Genomic DNA, 21,325 nt, shown 5'->3' on the forward strand with positions numbered 1-21,325 from the left:
TCCTTGCTGTCCGACCTAAATTATTTTACTCTTCAAATTCAGGAGTTCAGATACTCCAAGATTACTTGGCCTAAGTATTTGCATATGACATCGTGGCTTTGTAAGTTTCTCACAATATTTGGGCTAAAATGATTAATCGCAATAATTGTAACGAATTGATTTAAACTTAATATAGTAACTGATTAATCTTTAACTGAAGTATATGCTCAAATGTAATTTTCTGAAAATGAATGGCTTTTCCAGCATAGTGGCTAAAGAAGAATCATTTTTGTCATGGACAGGTTAAGCCAGGCTACAAATCCCAAAACTACAGAAAACAAATGAGCGAATGAGTTTCTGCACCGAGAAATGGCCTAAAATACCTCTTGATTTGAAAACCTGGTCACCAACTACAAGAAACAGCTTAGTCATCTTTCTTACATTTAAGCTTCGTTTTTGACCCAATGACCTAGCTAAAACAGCTAACGTCCAATGTCGAATGTTCGGACGTTAGCCAAACTTAGATTTTTAATTAATTAATTTTTTTTTTTTGCTGTGATTTTTTTAATTGTTATTTTTTGTTTCTTTTAAACCCTTATAGTGATCACTTTTTTTTTTTTTTTTTACTAAATTGCAATTTTTGTATCTCTGACGTTGTCTGAACGTCTGTGTGACGTAGAACGTTGTCTGCGGATGCTCAGCAAATATTCGGCCTCCAAAAAAAAAAAAAAATATTCGGCCTCCAGCCAACGGTCGTCCATCTTGTTTAATTCTCACTTTTAGCAAACGTTAGCAGACCAACTTTCAAGGGATGTCCAATGGTAAAACTTTCTTACTATGTTGTAAAACATGGAAACGTTTTAAGACTTTTTTTTTTTTACTGCTTACATTCGGTTTAAACAAATCAAGTCTGAGTAAATATATTCAACACAGTAGCACTCATGACACTGTAAAAGTTTCAAATCTTATAATGCCACAATCCTTAATGTTCTTTTCCAGCTTGTAGTTATGTCATCTTACCACTAGATGGAGCACTACCATGTTAGAGAAACAATACGAGTCCAAACAGGTTTCATGATACAATTTAAATGAGGTATTGAGTATCATATCAGGATAAAATAAACAAGAGTGATTCTCACTCTAGGTAGTATACTTTATGAGGTCTTTAGGTGATTCAGTCTTAGCTTGAAATCCTTATACTGAAGGGTACGTTTGTTCCAGCATCTTGTGTCAAAGAGTATTTTTGTTTCTTTGAAGAGTTTCTGTGCAAAAAATGCACAGCAATCAAATCTTCTCTGGAGGGCTGGATGGATAAACTCAGGGAGAGTTCGAGAAAATATTTAATGTTGATTGAAGATCAAGATCCATAATGTCTGAATTAAATCAGGTTTGGTTGTTTTCAAGTCTCTTTAAGCTACTCCACCTTAGTTGGACAGGAAGTCTATGGAAGCCCGGACAGACCTGTTAGACATGACGTCAATAGCGGTGACTTTGATCTCTGTATCTCCAAACTGCATGGTGGCTCTGATCTCTCTCCTTTCTGGGCCTGCCACCACCGCTCCTCCTTCTGCTCCTCCCACCGCCCCAGGTGGCACCAATGGTTCCGGTAAGTCTAAGGTAATTGTCCCGCACTTCCGGACGCCGGGGTCGGAGATGTAGGTGACGTCATCTGTGGCGCTGCAGTAGATGTTGATGATGATCTTCCGCTGGCCCACCCGAGCGGGCGTGTAGCTTCGCCGAACGACCTCTCCCAGCGCCACAGACTGGTCAATGGAGACGAAGCGGTCGAAGATGTCCGTGCACCACTCGCGGCCATCTTTGATGAGGAGCTTATCCCGAGGGTGCCTTCCCTCAACGAACCGGTTCAGGACGCCGACCCCGTAGGTCACAGGGCAACGTCGCACTCTGACCTGCGAGAGAGAAGAAGCCATTAGATTGAGAGTCACAGTTAGCCACTCTGATGCTAACTGGTATCCCTGGTGCTTTACCATAGTGGGATCCAGTCCGAAGAGAACGGCACCCTTCAGGATGGTGAGGCCGACATCATGGGGGATAATGATCCGGCAGGTCCTTCCCAGTGCCTTCTGGACTGCTTTCTGCAACATCGGCGACTCTGCAAAACCACCAACCAGGAACAGGAAGCGAACGCAGCGCACCTCCGGCTTCCCCATCAACTCCTCTGTTAGAGAAAAGAAAAGTAATGCAGTGCTACTTTTCTGACTCTTTGGGCACAGCACTAAAGCAATGTTCACGCAGCAGGTGAATGTGACCAATCCCCCCCCACCCCATGTGTCACAGCAGTCTAAATGGCCCAATTCCTATGTTTTCACATCGTCAAAAATCCAATTTGTCCCACATGCATCATAATTCTGCACCAGAACAAACCAGATGTGGTAAACCTAGAGGTAAACTATGACTGAAAATGTTATGAAAGAAATGTGTTCCACTGAAACGAGTAGAAAACAGTCAATAGATGTTTCACCCAACCATTTTACAATCTAGTTGGAGTTAAGAAAACCAGTAGCATTTCCTGATTGTTGTGCTAAGCCACCAGGAAGTTTCTGGATGAAGACATGATGGCTTAGATGTAGAAAGTACTAAAAAAACAAACAAGTCAAAGACAGCGTCTCTTACTTTCTGTATGTGGACAGTGTCTGAATGTCGTCCACGTCTTCCTCACCTATATGTCTGACTATGTTGCTGATGGTGGGCTGGAAGAGTTCATTCATTGCTTCCTGGGTCAGCCGCAGCATTCCCTGAGACGACCACTTCACAATGTTCATGCTAACACAGACAAAAACAGATTCTTGTTGACTTTTACAGACACAACAACAGGCCACAGCCTCAGACTTCCACCCATCGGTCCCACTCACTTGCTCCTCCTCAGGGCGGCCTCCACACTCTGCCCTCTGTGTCTCTTGTAGAAGTCGATGAAAGAGAAGGGCAGGGAGATATTCAGGGCGTTTGCTCTTCCTGGCGACGCGGTTCGTTTCCTCGCCTCGAACGCAATCATGAGGTCCACCCAGGCCGCCGGCCGCTTGGCTTTAAAGCTCTGAATGAAGTCCTCGCCAAAGATCTGGCACAACATGGCTTCGAAGGCCAGGTCGACCCCGACCGCGCCGTACGGACCGCCTGGAAGACGCACTGAAGTTTTGGAAATGTGTCGAAAATCGCTGTCATTTCTGGATGGAGAAGTTGTGTACCTGAGGCTTTGTAGAGCTCTTTCAGTGTTCCCTGCGGCTGCTCAATCTGATGAACCGTCAGGTCCACCGTTCCTCCTCCGCAGTCTGCAACGACGTACCTGTCACCTACAGACAGGAAGCAGTGAGCAAAAGTGTTCACTCTCATCTCATCTCTTTAGTTTCTTAAAGTGGTTTCTTCATTCTTACATTTGTCTTGCAGTCATAAACTTATTCTTTAAGATGTGCAGCAATAATCTCCGTTTTTACAGCACCCCTAAAAAGTATTCACGTCCATTTAGCTTTTCCACAATTGTTCATATTACAACACAGTCGAGCATGACTAAAAATATTATACTTTATTTTATTTTATAATATAAAATATAGTATAATTTTATATTATAAAATAAAATATATTTTATTTTATAATAAAATATATTTATTATATTGTATTTTGCTCATTGATTTTTTTTTTGCATATTGATCTATAACATTTTTTAAAAATTTGATAATCATTTTAGCAGTTTTTTCTGAAAATTTGCTGTGGTTTTTCACAGTATATCTTTTTTCTGTCTCTGATTATGCATTTTGGATTCATTAAATATGTTTTAGGCAACATATTCATGCCCCCAAAAAACTGCTCTTAAGTCATCACACATCGAGATTCTTCCTAAACGTCTAAAACAAAATCACACTTTCCCAAAGCTAAAAAAAGACAAAAAAAATATATTAGCAACAAAACTGATTTTCTTTTCTTATATTCAACCCACATATTTTTATCTCACTGCCATCCCAGAATAAAACCATAAATTTTATAATACTAGCTTTTAATTTAGCAGAGAAATAGTGATATTTGACATATTTACTGTATTACAACATATTTCACTGATTTCTTATTGCAGGCTAATGGATTTAATTAATGTATTTTCTGTCATTAAAGTTTGTTGCTGTAGTATTATGTCATGTGACAAAGTTCAAGGCAAGAGTAGAGCTCAATCTGAGTGATTTGTTTTTTGAAGGTGAGTCTGTTGTTTTCCCTTAAGGCTCTAAACCAATAAACATCTTCAGGGTTGAGGAACGGCTGTTTGTCTCAGAGCGTTTATGATGTGCGTGGAGATAAGGGAAGGACTCGGTCTCAACCCAAACATAAAAACACAGAGAATGAAATGACTAGATCTGCAAAGAAACAACAAATAAAATGGAAGAGACGAGGACAAAGGAAGGTTTCTTGTGTAACTGCCTCAGTGGGTTTGCAGCGCAGGGGGTAGAGAGTCCCACAGGCTGGGTCCATCCTGTGTGTGTGTGTGTGTGTGTGTGTGTGTGTGTGTGCGTGTGTGTGTGTGTGTGTGTTTGGACAGGAAAGAGCAGAAAGGTTCAGTGGGGCCACGTGTTTCGTCAAATTGTCGTTACGGTTCGACACAGAAACGATGAAACTCAGATCCTGCCCTGGAAGGATATTTTTTAACACAACACTGAGATGTAAATCCTGAATATTGTTCGACCCAATCGGAGCATGAGGTTTGTTGGAAAGGAATCTTAAACATCGATTCTGTCTGGGGGAGGGAGGAAATAAATAAACTAAACTCAACACACCAGAGCGCAGCCCCTCCCCCTCAACACACACACAGAACATCTCTGCATAACATAGTCAGCATGTCGGAGGGTAAAGGTCAAAGCCATCAGTGTGTTGGATGTGAGGCGGGCCGTCAGACACACTCACCGGTCTGCAGCTCGGACCACAGCTCCCCGGTTCCACTCTCCACCAGAAAGGTCCTGCTGTGTCTGGATCGCCTCAGCTGCTCCCTCGCTGCAGAACAAAACAAAACAAAAACGGTTTTTAAAAGCTGGATGTTGAAAAGTTGATGAGCTGAATAACAACAACTGGCCTAAAAACAACAACTCGTTCTCACCAAGTTCAGATGGGAAACGATGTTTTCAAGATATCTTAAAGGGACAGTCCACATCTTTTTGCACGATCTGGGTAGGCCTGACATGATAACAACATCATGTCAGGCCTATCATAAATGATGATGTTGTTTTGAGACCATTTTTAAGTGATATAAGGGCAATGGCAAAAATAATAATGCAAAAGCATATTCTAAAAGATCAATAAACTTTGAATTCTAATGAACATTTAACACTGGACCTGGAAGACATTTTAGATATCCAAAATAAATAAAACAGCAAATAAAATGATTTTTGAAGTATTTTTAAACAAAATTATCCTTCAAATAAAGGGCTAGTTGAGCCCAAAGCACCAAACTGAAGGCTTTTATCATTCAGTTATTGATAGAAACAGAGAAAAAAAGAGATAAACGATAAGGCATGACAATGGAAATAATTGAGTTTTATCATACGATTAATTGATTTACTGATTATTGTGACAAGTCGAGATGTGGGGTAAGAAACTATGACGTCATTTGTTTATTTATTTTTTCATTTACTGTAATACATTTATTATAAGAAATTTGATTTACTGTTGTCATGATAAATTCTAATTCATGATGTTTTTTGTTAACCTGTCCCGATTGTCACAGCTGTTCTTTTTATTATTTTCCCAAATGTTTGTTCAACAGGAGTATCATTAAATATCGATAAATTTGATTAAATTCAGTTACTGTGAAAAATTTAATGATATAAATTACACTTCTTTATGCAACTGGTGTCTTAAATTAGCATATTAAAATAAGTTTCTGATCAAAATCTTCTAAGCATGACTTCTTTAATGATTTTTTTGCCTCATTATTAAATGTTCTTGCACTAAAGGTCTTGTGTTTCTAAGATTTTAAATAAAATAACTTGTTTTAGGGCTTTTTTCACTTGAAGAAGTGGTGTATGTTTTGGTAAAACATATATTACTGCATTCCTGAAATTTGTCGTCAAGTTTATCTGAGGTTTAGACGTTGGCTTAAACATCCTTAATGTGTCATTTAGTTATGTTTAGTTCAACTCGAGCTCTGTTACATCCATTAGGAGGGTGTTGGTGTGTAAGAAACTCTGGTTCGCAAGGTTGGTGGTCTTAAGAGATCATAAAAAAGTGTAAATAAGTTTCCTTTAATCTCAAAATATCCAACCTGTGTATCATAATTGTAGAAAAAATTAAAACAGAGATTATTCGAAGTTTAACATACAAAATATGGATTCAATTTGTTGCTGTTAAGCTTTTATTTTAATCACATGACGATACTTTATTGGTTGCCTGGACTCTTTCCAGCTGGAAGGAGTCATCACCACTTTCCAGAGCCTCGCTTTGCGTTTCTGGTTGTCAAACATTTTTTTCTTTCCCCGTGTAAACACACTTAAAGTATAATCACTGAAGAAATTAAGACGAAAGCAGCTCAGGGAAAAACATAAACACAGCCAGCTTCAATCTGCATGTAAAGCTCCAAGTGCCCAAGACAAAAAGCTTGTTAGTCAAACGAATAGCTTTAAAATCGAAGTAAAACGGCAACAGGGTGAGTTTTGGGAAACGAAGTTGCTCAGGTTTCAGTTTCTCCGTTTGCTTTGTGACTGGTAGGTTAGAGAGCGAAGCGCTGGTCAATGAAAACAGAGTACGCTCAAACACACAGCTGGAGAAGACGAGACGTTCCTGACGGCCATGTTGGAAGATGATATGCCACCAAGAAGTGAGTTACTGTGGCTTTAAAGACTAAATATACATCAAATACATAAAATATGATTAGAAAAATTACAAAAAGAGACATTCTGAGGTCTTTATGTTGTATTTGAATCCAGTCGCCAGGGTGTATGCAAATATTTGAGTCTGTCCCTGTAATCCATGTGTTGATCAGAGCCAATACAGATTAAACAAACTTCTGCACCTAATTTCTTAGTTTTAAAGATAATTTAAGTTGCATGTTGTCCATCCAGTGCATTCTGTAAATTAATAGTTCAAACATATCATGAAAAATCTATAAATAACAACAACGTCCAGCCTGAAAATGTTTAAATCAGGTTTGTTTGTTTTTTTTTAACAAAAAACAACAACAAAAGGGTTAAAGTTATGGAGTTGAAACAGAGCCATAACGTTTGCTCAAACCTTCCCCCCGCCCCCCAAAAAGATTTGAAACCTAACAAAAAAGTTAGAAACTGAAATAAAAAATTTGAAATTGAAAGAAAATTTCAAAATTACTTTTCAGATTTAAGGTTCTTTTTTTTAGTGCCAGGTTTTTTTTTTTTCAATTAATTTTTTAAAGCTGCAAATCCTTTTTATTCTTTCATTGTTTTTCTTTTGAACAAACTTTATGGTTCCTATTTAGCTCCATATGAGTTTTTTTTGGATGAGACTGTGGAGAAGCTTCAGCACACATGTGTCAAACTGAAGGCCAGTGGGCCAAATCTGGTCCGCCATAACTATTTCTGTGGCCCTTTAGACTCTAAAGAGCCATGGAAAGTGGACTTCAAGAAAACAGTTTTGTGTTTAAATATTGTTTTATTAGTCAAATCAAATCAGTATCTACATGTATGGAGGCAAATTACTTTGATGTAAAATATTGTTTAGTTTTTAGACTCGTTGAATGCAGAGAAAGTGATGTGAGTTGCTTTGTGTGAAACTCAGATGAAACCGCACATGAGAAACTTCTTAAAAAGCACGAGGGGGGTGTTGAAATCAAAAAAAGTAATCTGTATTTAATGTCATATGACTGTGAAGCCGTTGAGCAACAGCGTCTTGAAAGCAAAGATTTATTTAAACGGCCACCTGTGTGATAGCGAGTGTGTGTGCTTTGCAAATGAAGCCGAACGAAGGCCGACCGAAATCACGCAAGCTTCGATTTCATGTGTGTGTTTTTGTTCAGGAGCGACAAGCAAGTCTGGAAACCATTTACATGAAACTGCAGAGGAGAAAATGTACATGTGCTTGTTTTTACGACTCCCTGGCGCTAAATTTGGACATGAAATGAGGTGGAAGGAATACTAAAGGTAGCAGGAAAAAAAGAGAAGACGAAGGAGAAGAAGAAGGAGAAGAAGAAGAAGAAGAATAAGAAGAAGAAGAAGAAGAAGATGATGAAGAAGAAGAAGAAGAAGAAAAATAACAAGTCAGTGATGCCAAGTTTGTGTGTCTGTATTTGTGTAGGGTTGCTTTTTTTTGGTCCTTTTAGTCCTGGGAATGGGACCGACCTCAAAGAGAAAAGAAAGTGAGAGATTGAAAGAAAAAGCGAAAGAAAGCAGAAAGCGAGTGAAGGAGAGGGAGAGTGACAGGCCAGGAGGGGGTGAGATCACAGTCACGCTGCACCTTGTTCCAATTACAATATCCTGTGTTTAGAGTGTGTGAATGTTCTTTGTGTGCATCTCGCTGGCTGCATATGTATAAGTGGGCCTTTGCAGGGGATTCTGGACGGCATGTTCTTTGCCCGCTGAATTATGCACTGCTGAGTTCCCCCCCCTCTGAGTTTCACATTGTGCTTTTAGGTCCTAAAAAGTGTTTTAGTCCTGCAAACAGAGGCAGAGTTTGAATCCAGCTGAAGCTTGAAAAGCTTTTTACTCTTGAATATGCAAAACTTTCTCCTTTAAAGGTGAACTATTATGCTCCCATGAAGAGGTTATAATGGGTCTATGGGCTGTACAAAACATTTTTTGCACAAAATCCTTCTCTCTCTCTCTGACACGCGAACTGGGCTTCAAATTAATAGAAAAAGTTCAGCAATTCATATTTATAAACGGATATTTTCCTCTAAAGCTTAAAGGTGATCTATTATGCTTCCTTGAACAGGTTAGGAAAGGTTTATGTGTTACATTTTTTTTGTACCAAATCATTCGAAGATAATCAGATTTTATTCTGGTCAGTTCTATTTTGAGCTGTTTTATGGCCTCTTGTCTCTTTCAATCCAGATAAGCTGCTGTTGGCCACGCCTCTCCAACCCAACGTTTACACTCACAGATGACAATGGCTGCAAACAGAGGTGAAATTATTTAACCTTACATCTTTGAAAAGCAGAAGTAGAGCCTCCTGCACAAGGAACATGAATGCAGCAAGTGGTTTCTGGATGGTGAGTCAACTACAAAAAACTTGTCTTTTCCAGCAGCCATTGTACAGCGCTTTCAGCGATAAAACCAGCTGACCAAATGTGCTGGAGACCAGCTTGGGTTGCTAGGTAACAAGGTTTGGGTTGCTAGGTTACGGGACACCAGAATCCCTTGTTTGTGACACTATGTTCAGGAGGTTTTTAGACACCAAAAACATTAACTTATTGCTCATTTTTAAACGCTTGAGCTGTTTTCAGAAGCAACTGAGAGCAAAATGGAAATATAAAAATGTGCAAAATGTTTTTAAAATTAAAAATGGATCTGTTGCAAACAGATAAACATATAAATGTATTGAACCAAAAGGTTTAAACCAGCCATGCATTTTTCTTTATGCATTTCTTTCAAGGAGCCAGGACTCCCTCTTTAAACATCAACACTGCAGGTAAACGTAGTTCTTGCATGAATGGCGTCCTGGGTTATTATGTCACTCACACAAAATGCTGTGAAGCCTGTAGAGTTTCCTTTCCACTTCCTAATTATCAGCCACTTGGAGTTGAGCTATCACATAAAGTCCCAAATAACCTCCATTGAGGTTTATGAGAGGCTGAAGCTGTTCATTTTAGCCCACAATGAGTGGTTATTTAGAAAAATAAACATGTAGAAGAAAGTCAAGCTTTTGAATAACATACTGAGTATTTTTAAGAATTTTAGAAGAAATTTAACATGACATAATCTAATCATGTGTCCTTTCTTTTGCTATTTCTGATGAAACCCCTACACTGTAAGACTACAGTACTGCCTTTAGATGCAAATTGAACTAAACTCCAGAGAAAGTGTCCCAGGCAGAGTGTAATGTTGATTAAAGGGAGCCTTCGGATGAGCGGTTCCTCTTTCTGGGAATTCTGCGGTCTGTTTAAACACAGCTCTTCTCCTCTTTCTTCCTCAGCTCATGAATCTGTTTCTGCTTCTCTGGCAGCTCTACGTGAAACATATGCCCTCTTCAAAGTGGTTTGTCTTTACATAACCTTCCCCGAAATGCACACACACAAGCACACACACACACACACACACACACACACACACACACACACACACACACACACACACACACACACACACACACACACACACACACACACACACACACACACACACACACACACACACATCTGTAAAGCCATTTGAGGCAAGAACATGAGCCGCATCTGAGGTCACGTCTTTCCGCCCTGCTCTTTGTTTCTCTCCAAAACAAACAGTGAGGTTTTATGCTTATGCTAATGAAGAAAACTCCTGGGTGCTGCTCCACCTGCCTTGTCTGAAGCTGGAGTCGAAGGGCCGGGTCCCGTCCAGGTCCAGGCCGTTTGTGATTGGCTGCAGGCTCAGGTCGATCACCTGGTGCAGCCGGAGTTTCCGACAGTAGATGGAGGCGGCCTCAGGCTCCAGGGCGATGAGGAGCTGTTCAGGACAGTCGGGAGGCACAAGTCCAGCCTGGAGGACGCAGAATAGACGTACAGTATACTCAGAGACCAGCGCATACAGAGACGCAGTAGCCTTATTATGCTTCCTTGTATATAGGTCAGGATCGGTCTATGGGCGATACAAAAGATCTTCACTAAATTCTTTTTACACAAAATCAATTTTAGATGACGAGAATCATCTTTGAAAAGCAGTAGTAGAGCCTTCTGCACAGCCAGCAAGAATGCCTCAAGTGATTTCTGGATGGTAAAGTCAACAACTAAACACATGCTGGAGCTCAGCTTGTGTTGCTAGGTAACGGGGCTGGTCTCAGTTGTGGTTGCTAGGTAACGGCGCAGACAGTTCCTGCAGAATGTGACCTAACAATACGGAGGGTTTTGAAACGGCTCATTTTCCTGACACCAAAAAAACATGAACTTGTTGCCAAATTAACGGCTGGGTGTTTTTTTTTTTTTTAAATCTTTTAAATCACTTGGCTGTTTTTAGAAGCAGTTGAGACCCAAATGGAGTATAAAAACATGCAAAATGAGCTGGTTCTTTGTCCAAACTGGGTCATCAACAAAGTAATGATCCCAAAGAGACCGATAAGCTTTATATTATCGCTGCTACAGGAAGTTCTACAATCTACCAAATGATAGGGTGTACATAGTTTTTCTTTGACTATCTTTCTCGCTTACAGGTCATGATAAAATGTTAACTAAACAGCTTTGTACTTCACACTGACCTTTGGATGCAAAAGAGGAGAAGTTTCAGAGGTCAGCAGAAAGAAAAACAGTGGTGACACTTAAAGAATCCCTTCTCACTAAACAGATTTAAAGATAAAAACAGTCAAACCTGACCTGAACCGTTTATTCTCTGTTAGGATGAAGGATTCAAACGACTTGTATAAGTATTAAACGTGATGTTATGGGGCATAAGGTTGAGGGGGCTGTAACAATAAGTTTGTGTCTGTGTAGGGCGGGGGTCTGCTCTCTACTTCCTGTGTTTGTACGCCGGTCTCCCTTATTGTTCGCTCCTAATGACATCACCACCAGCAGGAAGCACACACGCCCTGACAAGCCTTATGCCAGGAGCCCGCGCAGAGCATGTGTGTGTGTGTGTGTGTGTGTGCGTGTGTGCGTGTGTGTGTGTGTGTGTGTGTGTGTGTGTGTGTGTGTGTCTGTGTGTGTGTGTGTTTGTCTATTTGACTCTTCATGAAGTCACCTGAGATGGAGGAAAGTGGCAGAAAATATAAATGATTCATTCTGTGTGCGGAGCTTAGAGACATCAATGACTTTAACAGTAAGAGGTGCAGAAAGAGGTGCAGAGCTACATGAACCTTCTGCTTGATGCATTCCTGTGCATGCATGCACACTTCCTACAAGTCGGTCTAACACGTACACAATAAGAAAGGGTGTGAGTATTTTCATAGGGTGACATACAATCACAGACAAAGCCAAATGCATTCTGTAATCTGTGTTAAGAATCCTTCATGGGAAAGCTAATCTGTCTTTTATCCCAGGCTTTCTTTGCAGCTTGATGTTTTCCTTCCTTATTTTCTGTCTCTCTCTCTCTGACACAGAACTGGGCTTCCTAAAATCCTCAAATTAATAGAAAAAGTTCAGCAATAAATATTTATAACAGGATATTTTCTTATAAAGCTTAAAGGCAACTATTATGTGTCTTTGAACAGGTTAAGAAAGGTTTATGGGTTAAATTTTTAATTTTTTTTGCACCAAATCCCTCTTAGATAATTAGATTTTATTCTTGTCAGTTCTATTTTGAGCTGTTTTATGGCCCCTTGCCACTTTAAATCCAAATAAGCTGCTGCTGGCCACGCCCCTAACTCAAAGTTTACACTCACAAATGAAAATGGCTGTAAACAGATGCGCAATAATGCCACCGTACATCTTTGAAAAGCAGAATTGGAGCCTCCTGCACAACCAACAAGAATGCAGCAAGTGGTTTCTGGATGGTAAGTCAACAACAAAACTCTTGTCTTTTCCAGCAGCCATTGTACAGTGCATACAGTGGTAAAACTAGCTGACCAAGCGTGCTGGAATTCCACTGAGGTTGCTAGGTAACAGGGCTTGGTTTAACTGAGGTTGCTAGGTAACAGTGCAGAGTCAGTGGAATATGACTTAACATCTGAAAGGTTTTTAAAATGGCACATTTTCCAGACACCATAAAACAGTTCAGTGATTTTTTTAAGCAGTTTGGCTGTTTTTGGAAGCAGTTGAGACCCAAATGGAAATTCAAAAATGTGCAAAATGTTAATTTCATATAATAGGTACCCTTTAAAAAAAAAAAAAAGACTTGGTCAGAGGATGCAAGCTGTTTGCTTTTAGAAGGATAATTAGTTTGGAAGCATGATGTGGAGGGAAATCTTCCCACGCAAAGGCAATGTTTTCTTTTAATCTGAGGAGGAGTTTGCTTCGACATCAGTCGTGTTGCGATGTCCTACCAGGTACGCTGCCTCTCTCATGAACTGCTTGGCCGGCTGTCTCCAAACAGCTGGGACGGTGATCACCCATCTGATCTCCTCTCCTTCCAGCACCGAAGACGACTGGTCCTTCACCTCCTGAAACAGAACCTCCAGTCACCTCCGAGTACCACTGCTCCCTAGAGCCGGAAACACGGCGACGGACTGCGCGGCGTCGCGTTGCCTTGACGACGGGGGCCTTACCTTCAGGGCATGTTCTCTGAAGAAGCGCAGGGCGTGTGCAAACACCTCGATGGCCCGGACCTTCCGACCGTTAACAGCCTCCAGCTCCGTCTCCATCGTCAGGTCCTGTTAAGACGTAGAAACCACAAGCTTTACTAGCCACCAACATTCCTAAAGCAAAACCTTGGGTGGATGTTTGAACATTCTTGTTTTCATTAATTCAAGAGTTCAAGAACGATTAATTACTTACTCTGATGATTAACTGATTAATCGGGTACGAAAATTGGCAAATTCTGCAGATTTTTCTTTTGAGCCTTTTTATGCAATTTTAGAAACACATTAGAAGACGGAAATACACAAATAGTTCAATTCTTTTTTAAATAAGGAAATAAACATTCTATTGCCAAAGGTGCAATAACAAAGCTAGTGTTTGCTTGATTCTTTGTAGCAGAGGATGCATCTGCAGCTAAAGAAATACTTCTAACACCAACATGTTTCTGCTGGACTTAGCATTAGCACAGTGTAGAGCTAACCTTTTTACCAATTAATAATTGGATAGAAAAAGTCTCTAAAATGAGATTTTTTTTAACAGAATTTGAACTGGGTGAAGCTAAAACAGCCACTTGAGGAGTTTTGGGTAGAATATATTTACAGACAGAAGTTTTTAATTGTAAAATTTTGATATTCTTTGTACAGTTTTGGTTTAGTAACTGCTCTGAATGTGATGTTCTATTAGCAAATAACACTTTTTTTAGTCTGTATTCTCCAGTAAACGATGAATCACTTACTAAATTAATTGACGATTATTTCAATAATCGATTAATCATTATTACCCTGATTAATCGTTTCAGTAATAGTTCAAATTGGTTGTTTTTTAGCACATTGTCCCAATCCTTTAAATGAGGCTCAGGTTTGGTTTTAATTCTGATTTTCTTTTGGGATAATCGTCCAACTGCAAAATGTGGTTTTAATTTTTTACAATTTTAAACTGCTGATTTTAGCTTGAAAATAGAAAAACTTGAAGATATTCCTCCATTTTCTTTAGACCATCAGCTTTGTGAAATCATGCTTGATAAATGATAATTTGTTCTTAGATTTGAAAGATTTACTTTGACTATACCAAGCAGAGTTGGGGCCTTTTTATTGATAACTGCTCTTACTTTGAATCTTCCATATCAGGTTAAGCTTCAGATTTGCTGATTTCTGAGTTTTTATTAAACAATAATTAAACAATTTTCCAAATTTAAATTCATTTGAGGGTGGCAGTTTAAGTTAAATGGTTGAAACTTTGATACAGTTGGTTGTACCAACAAGGCACTGGTACTGAACGTGGTTAAAGCTCATATTAGGTTTCTGAAATGGCCCAAACTTTTACTCTATTAATAATTTGTGGACAATAATTGAAATGCCGGAAAATAGATTCTATCAGAAGCTTGTTTACGGCTATAAAAAGTGTGTGGCTAAGGTGAAACCTGTGGAGATACATCAGTCTGGGTGTGTGTTTATATTTGAACGTGACATATTTCTTGCCCATCATAAGATGTATGTAAACTTCTGACCAGAACTGTATGTGCTACTTACACTGGTGCTGTGGATTTTCATTTTAAATTTGTCAAAGTAGAGCCAGTGCTGGGCCTCCTCTGGGTCTAAGTCATGGTAGAAATCCCGCGCTGCAAACCCAAAACTGTGGAACCGCAAATCAGGAGTCAGCAGCAAACATGTTGGGCTCTTCTGATTGGCCACTCCGGGGTCGCCGCCCTCCCAGCGTCTGCACAGAGCGACGCAGTGACGTAAATGGGAGTTAAAATAAGTAAAGATTGTCATAATGAGGGGGAATTTAAGCAGATTCTTACTTCATCATATGTATGGCTTCGGAGTCCTGCATGAAGCTGAAAGCGTAGCCGCTGGAGGTCGTCCCAAAGTCTATGGCGACAACGACAGAGAAGGGACAAGCCATCCTGGGTCGGACCTCCACCCTCTGCCACAAGAAGAGACAGGAGTTGTTAATGTAGTTATTCAGATAGACACTAGGGGGTGTTAAAACCCCTCTCCTTTTATCGCTGGACAAGAAAAGTGCCCTTCTGAAATCTTTTTTTATTTTTTATTTTTACTGTGATTTGAGCGTAGCTGAAGACAGCGTATGGCTATTGATTTGAAACAGATATTTACAGGTATCTGTTTTTTATTTTAACAATATTTTAATATAACATCCATAACTACTGATTGAGATATTTAGTGTCAGTAAGTGGGTTTCCATTTACAAATCCGTGCAAACTTTGTTGATATTCTGCTAATGTAAAAAAAAAAAACACAATTTCTCAATTAAATAAGAAATGCAGTTAAAATCAGTTGTCATTAGAAAACATGCAGCGCCGCCATCCTCCTAAAACTTCCTGTCATCTTCTTCACCAGTGTCCACTGGTTGTTGACCATGTGACTCATGTGATGTACAAAAAGTGTTTCCATTTCAGTTTTGTGATACACACTAATGTTGATATAGCTAAAAAAAAAAAAACACCTCATCCTAGAACAAAAACCTTTTATTGAAAAACGTGACGTGTTTCCATTACGCAAATTTATTTTCGGAATTCCAATTTGCGCAGCGACATAGACAAGAGACGCAACTAATGTCTCGTATGGCCATAAAAATCCATATGTGAAATAAAAGGAACACCAGTGATCCAGAATATTCCAGTTTATGATTATCTTAACATAATCTGTGATCACCAGATTGTTCCTGAACATCACAGCCAATTCCCAGAGGGGGGCGGTTTTGATGAAATAGTTTGAAATTGGGAAGAACTGGGTTTTCCAACTTGACACTGATTCTTAAAACTCAGAAAACTGGTTTGGAGAAGATGAAGGAGGCAAACAATAAGCTTTTGGAAAACCTTGACCTTAATTATGGTGGAAAACAATTTCAATGAATTCTACCATATCTGAGAGTCAGATTGATGCCAGAAGTTTTCTGATGGCTACAAAAAGCAACTTGCAAAGGGACATTTAAAGGGACAGTACAGTGTATTTTTCAGGCACATACTGCCACTTTATAACACAATCAAGTAACTATACTACCTCCATTTGCTATAAAAATGCTGTATGACTCGGCGCTTTGAAATTGGGCCTCTGTCTCTTTAAGAAGCTCCTGTTCTTTTTGAGACTCTGCCTTCAGCACTTCATCACAAAATGTTTCTCCATTAAGCTTTTAACAATGCTTTGGACTGAGAAGTAAATATTATGATATAAAGCTCAAAAAGATTGATTTTACATAACACCCCTCTACAAACTAAATATAATAAATCTCAGTTTTTTGATATAAGATCATTCCATCTTGAAAAATGAGTTCTAATACATAATGTCAGCCCTCCATACAACCATTTTTGTGATTGCTGAACTTTTTTGCTGTCCACTTCTTTTCCCCCAGATCACATTCCTGTTGAAGTACTGGTTTTCATGTTTATTCTCGACTGTAAACTGAGACCTTAAGCCTCATATGACCCACTAATAACAGGTAGAAGAAGCTCTATATAAAGAGAGAGCAGAGAACGGGAAGGGCGTGCGGCAGTGAGAGGCTGCTGGTTACCGGTGAAGGCGAGGGCGTGAGTGGCGCGATGCTGCAGTCGTTCCTGGCTGTGGCCGGCGAAGATGGAATGGATAAACTCCCACCTGCAGAAATAATTGGAAATTAAGAGATTAACAACAATATCTGGCGATATAATCACAGAATTACCACAACTAAAGGAGATTACGGTAAGAAATGAGAAAGCGCCGGAGTTCTTTAGAAGCGAGTCTGGATAATTGAAATGAGCAGGAATGACTGGAATGTCACTGGAATCCAAAGTGGGTAGTGTACCCCAGTGGGAGTGGGACGACGAGAGGTCAGCACTCCAGAGGATGCAGAAGAAATGACTCATTTCAACCAGGATGAATTAAAAAAAATAAACGTGGGTCTTACCAGGAATCTGCAGATTTGAATCCAGCTGGACCTCCTCAGCCATTTTCACAGGAGCCAGGATCTGCGGAGAATTGGACTCACGTTAAAACAACATCAAATTTAAGATGTTCTTATTGATTAGGTTTACTTTATTTTATATTCTGTTCACGACAGAGACAAACCAACAAGTTTAAGCATCAACAATCATATTGTGGATCAAAAAACATGTAAAGACTGTTTATGTTTTCTAAGAAAAAGATTTATTTAGTTCTTACAAAGGTGGAAAATTACAAAGTTTTACCACAACATTTTGAGGTGCTACTGTGATAATAAAACCTATTTACTACTTTTATAAGTATCTGTGTGGTTGTGACTGTTAATTACTTATTTTCTCACAAACACATACTGCTCTTTAGAAACATTCCCATTTGTAATGCGCTACTTTGAGACATCAGTCACATGAAAAAGTGTGATTTTGCACACAGCAACTGTCATATTTTCTAATTTATTGGTGTTTATTGATACTCTCATTGATCACAAATTTGTTTCTTTTAATAAAAACATGATTTAATGGAATTTACTGTGATAATATTAAATCAAAATTCTTATCATGATGATAAATTCATCACAATAAATGATAAACATTACAATAAATTCCCACCTCATGTTTTTCATGTCAACATTCCAGACTTTTTTATATATAAAAATACATATTTTGGTTGGGGGGTTGTTTTAGACAAAATTACAGAGTATAACTTTGATGGATTTCATTTTTACTTATTCATCTTTGGGAAAATACTTCCACACTTTTCCAGACATTTTTTTCCCCTCAAACATATTGTCATTTTCTTCTTTAAATTATATTTTTACAGAATCTGTGATTATACAAATGCAAAGAAAAGTAATTTATTTTCTACTGCTCAACTTAATAATGACGCCCATGGTTTGACTTTTTCTGTGCACACATAAAACATCTGTCTGTGTTTTTAATTCTGCACTTTATGCACCAGTAAGGGCCGGTTTTCCTTCCCAGCTGTTCTCTTTGTTGCTCTGATGGTAAAACCAGAGAAGATAAAAATGCACATGTGTTTCATTATTTTCATCCTATCTCTTCTTTCTACCTCATAAAAATCCCTGTGCAGGGGGGGATACGCTCTGGTGATTAAATACTGTAGCTCTACTTGACTTGATCATGAGGTTTTGCAGTAAAGCAAGAGGATTAAAGCTCCTCTAGTGTCTTCTCTCATGCACAAATTACAACTGAGCTCTATCAGTTTGGCATCTTTGCATAAAAGTGTCGTTCGTTATTGCATACGTTGGCGCATAAAAACAACTGGACAAAATTCCTTTGTTCTCTTAAACAAAAGCAGAAAAGGAATCAGAGGTTTCAGGTTTCAAGTTTTCATGCCTCTCTCTTCACAATCAATAAACTTTTACCGCAGGACTGCGAGTGCACGATCAAAAAAAGTTCCTCCAACTTAAATCGACTTACCACTTCGAGTCCGTTCTTTTTTCTGTAGTTTTTCTTCTGGACTGTGAGATGTTTTCCTAAACTTTGGAGTTCTGCCTCCAGAGAGAGAGAGAAAGATGGATGGATAAAGGACCGGAGGAAAAGCGCAGCTGGATACAAGAGGATGCTTTTCTGGAAAGCTGTTGTTGAAAAAGTAAGACCTCCCAAATGTTTTGCATGCAGAATCTCCGAAACTGGATGTTAAAAGAATCGGCACAAAGCTGCAGGAGAGAAAAGAAGCTTCTTTTCTCTCGGTGGAATTGTGATTTGGCTTTGCAGCTCCAGCAAAGCGCTCCGTCTCTCTGCTTTGCAAATGAATGTCAGAAGAAAAAGTGGTGACACACACATACACACACACACACACACACACATGAACCAGTCACAGGAGTGGGAGGGCTATGACAGCACATACGGGGGGAACGCTGGGGGATTTACCTCACTGGGATACAGCAGAGTGAAAGTCAGAGACGGAGGGTGGAGTAATTCTGACGCTGATTTGTATCCTGTTCCAGTAATGTTGCTCTCTCTCTTTCTTCCCATTCGGTTAATTACCTCTTCCTGTCTTCATCTTTCCTGCTTTGTTGTTTTATTTTAAAAAAAAAAATCTTTTAAACATTGTTTTCAAACCTTTAATCTTATCTCTCTCTTTCCTTGATGCAACTCTCCCTGTAAGTGTCAGACAAAGGCAGGAAGCAGCCAGGTGTGTTTGGTCAAACCTGGGGTGACCTTTATACCACTGCTCCAGTTTTTCACTGTCACTTCTGACAGAATAATGTTTGGTGTCACTGACAGGTTAACATGTTTGATTTCTTGCTGAAAATGCATTTTTTATCTAATGATAAAATTGGAAAAACTGATGGATATTCAACAAAACCTTCACTGCTAAAATGTAAAATCTTACCAAGTGTTTTTGATCCAGCTAGCAAATATCTTAGTAAACTTGAAATAAGACAAACTAACTTAAAAGTAACTTTTCAGCAAGATATAGAGGCTTATTTTAAGTAAATAATTCCTTAATATTGGTGAAAACGTTCTAGTTGCATTGGCAAATAAATTAACGTATAACATGGGAAAAATGCCTCGTTATAAGTGAAATGGAACAAATACTTTTTCATCAACATTAAGGAATTATTTACTTAAAACAAGCCTCCATATCTGGCTGAAAAGTTACTTTTAAGTTAGTTTGTCTTATTTCAAGTTTACTACAATATTTTCACTAGAAACTAGACCAAAAAATACTTGGAAAGATTTTGTGTTTTTGTAGTGGGATGGCGAGTTTTGTTGAATTTCCAGCCTTTTTTTTCCAATTTCCTTTTCAGCAAGAAGTCAAATAACACCAAACATTTTCTCACTTGTTAAACTTCCAATTAAACATTTTGTGTTTTTGCAGGGTTATCTTGTTTTTCTATTGGTTCTACATTGTGTCATATGTGCCTTACCTTGTGAATAGTTTGTACTATTCACGAGGTAAAGGCAACTTAAGTGCTACTTGTTTGTTTGGTTTTAGCTTTTACAGACATGCTTATTTTTCATCTTGAGTTTTCTTTAATGTCTGCAAGTGTGTGTTTTCGGTAGATCTGCAGAGATCTGAACCGTCACTGTTGTTGCATGTGTGCGTACAGACAAAGATAGGGGTGGTAATCCAACCCTTCGTTGGTAAAAAGCAAGCCAGATCTTTTTATTATGTGAAATAAATGCCCCGGGCATTTATATACACACACCCATATGTTCACATACACTCAGCTTCCTCATCCTGTCAGATTTCCAAGTTGAATTAGAGTGTATCTGTGTGTGTGTGTGTGTGTGGGTCTGGAAGCCATTACCTGGCACCTCTCCCCCTGTTGACTGAAAAGCCAAGAGGCCCCATGCAAAGCCTGCCATCATGTCTTTCACTCTCTTCTTTTCCTCCATATTGTAACGTCTTTTATTGCTTTATTGAACTGGGCAAACATAAGGATGTCCCATTCAGGATTTTGTTTTGTCCCTGATCCTAAACTGAGTCATTAAGAAAAGGCATTTGGTGACAGAGTCCAATCCTAATTAAAACCAGTGCCATCCACAAATTAAAAATTCTGCTTTTTCTTGAATAATACCACACACAGCCCTTCGACAGACAGAAAATTATATTTTAGCACCTATTCTGAAGAGAATTGATTTGGTAAAAACCTGGGATAGAGCAGATCAGTCCAGTTCCTGAGAGCTATCTGAAACTTTCTCCAACACATCTGAATCAGATTTCTTTGGTCTTTTTTAAACACTTCCAGACATGGATAGTTTTTAAGGTTTTCCTCTACTTATCTAGTTTACTTATGTTTAAGAAAACACTGGCTCAACGTGCATGTTGGTCACATATGAGGACTCAAACTATAGACTACACACCAGTTTAGTCCACTTTAAATTAACTGTGGTCGGTCTAAAAAAACCTAAGTCTTGGTTTGGTTGAAGCGAATTCTGGTGCTGTTTGAATGAATATGTGAATGCCAAGCGGACCAGAGACCACTCCAAAAGCAGGAAGCGGATTATCAAGTGTTTTCACACCTGATAATTGGGTAAACTTGGTTCGATTGGGGACCCAAATTGCAACATTTGTTACATTTTGAGCTGCTGCGGTTCACTTTCACACTGCAACGTGTTCTCCT

The 21,325-nt window shown here is 39.0% G+C and overlaps 1 protein-coding gene and 1 long non-coding RNA gene across 2 annotated transcripts; one reads left to right on the forward strand and one right to left on the reverse strand.

Moving 5' to 3' along the window:
* Positions 1-519: 519 nt before the first annotated feature.
* Positions 520-19,571, reverse strand: hspa12b (heat shock protein family A (Hsp70) member 12B). Its single transcript, XM_088015309.1, has 14 exons — positions 18,669-19,571; positions 17,198-17,258; positions 16,826-16,908; positions 15,096-15,220; positions 14,824-15,010; positions 13,264-13,368; positions 13,042-13,158; positions 10,433-10,610; positions 4,879-4,965; positions 3,183-3,287; positions 2,853-3,111; positions 2,660-2,763; positions 1,968-2,158; positions 520-1,889 (listed from the first exon to the last, which is right to left on the reverse strand). Exons 2-14 carry the CDS (start codon positions 17,238-17,240, stop codon positions 1,404-1,406), a joined length of 2,070 nt encoding a protein of 689 aa, XP_087871435.1. The 5' UTR covers positions 17,241-17,258; positions 18,669-19,571; the 3' UTR covers positions 520-1,403.
* On the forward strand, positions 7,857-13,270 carry LOC148154102 (uncharacterized). The gene is made up of 3 exons (XR_015766017.1): positions 7,857-8,194; positions 8,988-9,145; positions 13,132-13,270. It is a non-coding gene; the product is annotated as an uncharacterized LOC148154102 (long non-coding RNA).
* Positions 19,572-21,325: the final 1,754 nt, after the last annotated feature.

This window comes from Poecilia mexicana, unplaced genomic scaffold (genome assembly GCF_051168715.1).
Source record: "Poecilia mexicana isolate PSO_F unplaced genomic scaffold, ASM5116871v1 scaffold_18, whole genome shotgun sequence".
Lineage (NCBI taxonomy): Eukaryota > Metazoa > Chordata > Actinopteri > Cyprinodontiformes > Poeciliidae > Poecilia > Poecilia mexicana.

Coding starts and splice junctions, on each gene's coding strand:
- hspa12b (XM_088015309.1), bottom strand. CDS start 17,240: ATGGCTGAGGAGGTCCAGCTGGATTCAAATCTGCAGATTCCTG. Junction 4,966..10,432: donor CGACTCCAGCTTCAGACAAG/GCAGGTGGAGCA, acceptor TTTGTTCTGCAG/CGAGGGAGCAGCTGAGGCGA. Junction 2,764..2,852: donor GCCGCCCTGAGGAGGAGCAA/GTGAGTGGGACC, acceptor TGTCTGTGTTAG/CATGAACATTGTGAAGTGGT.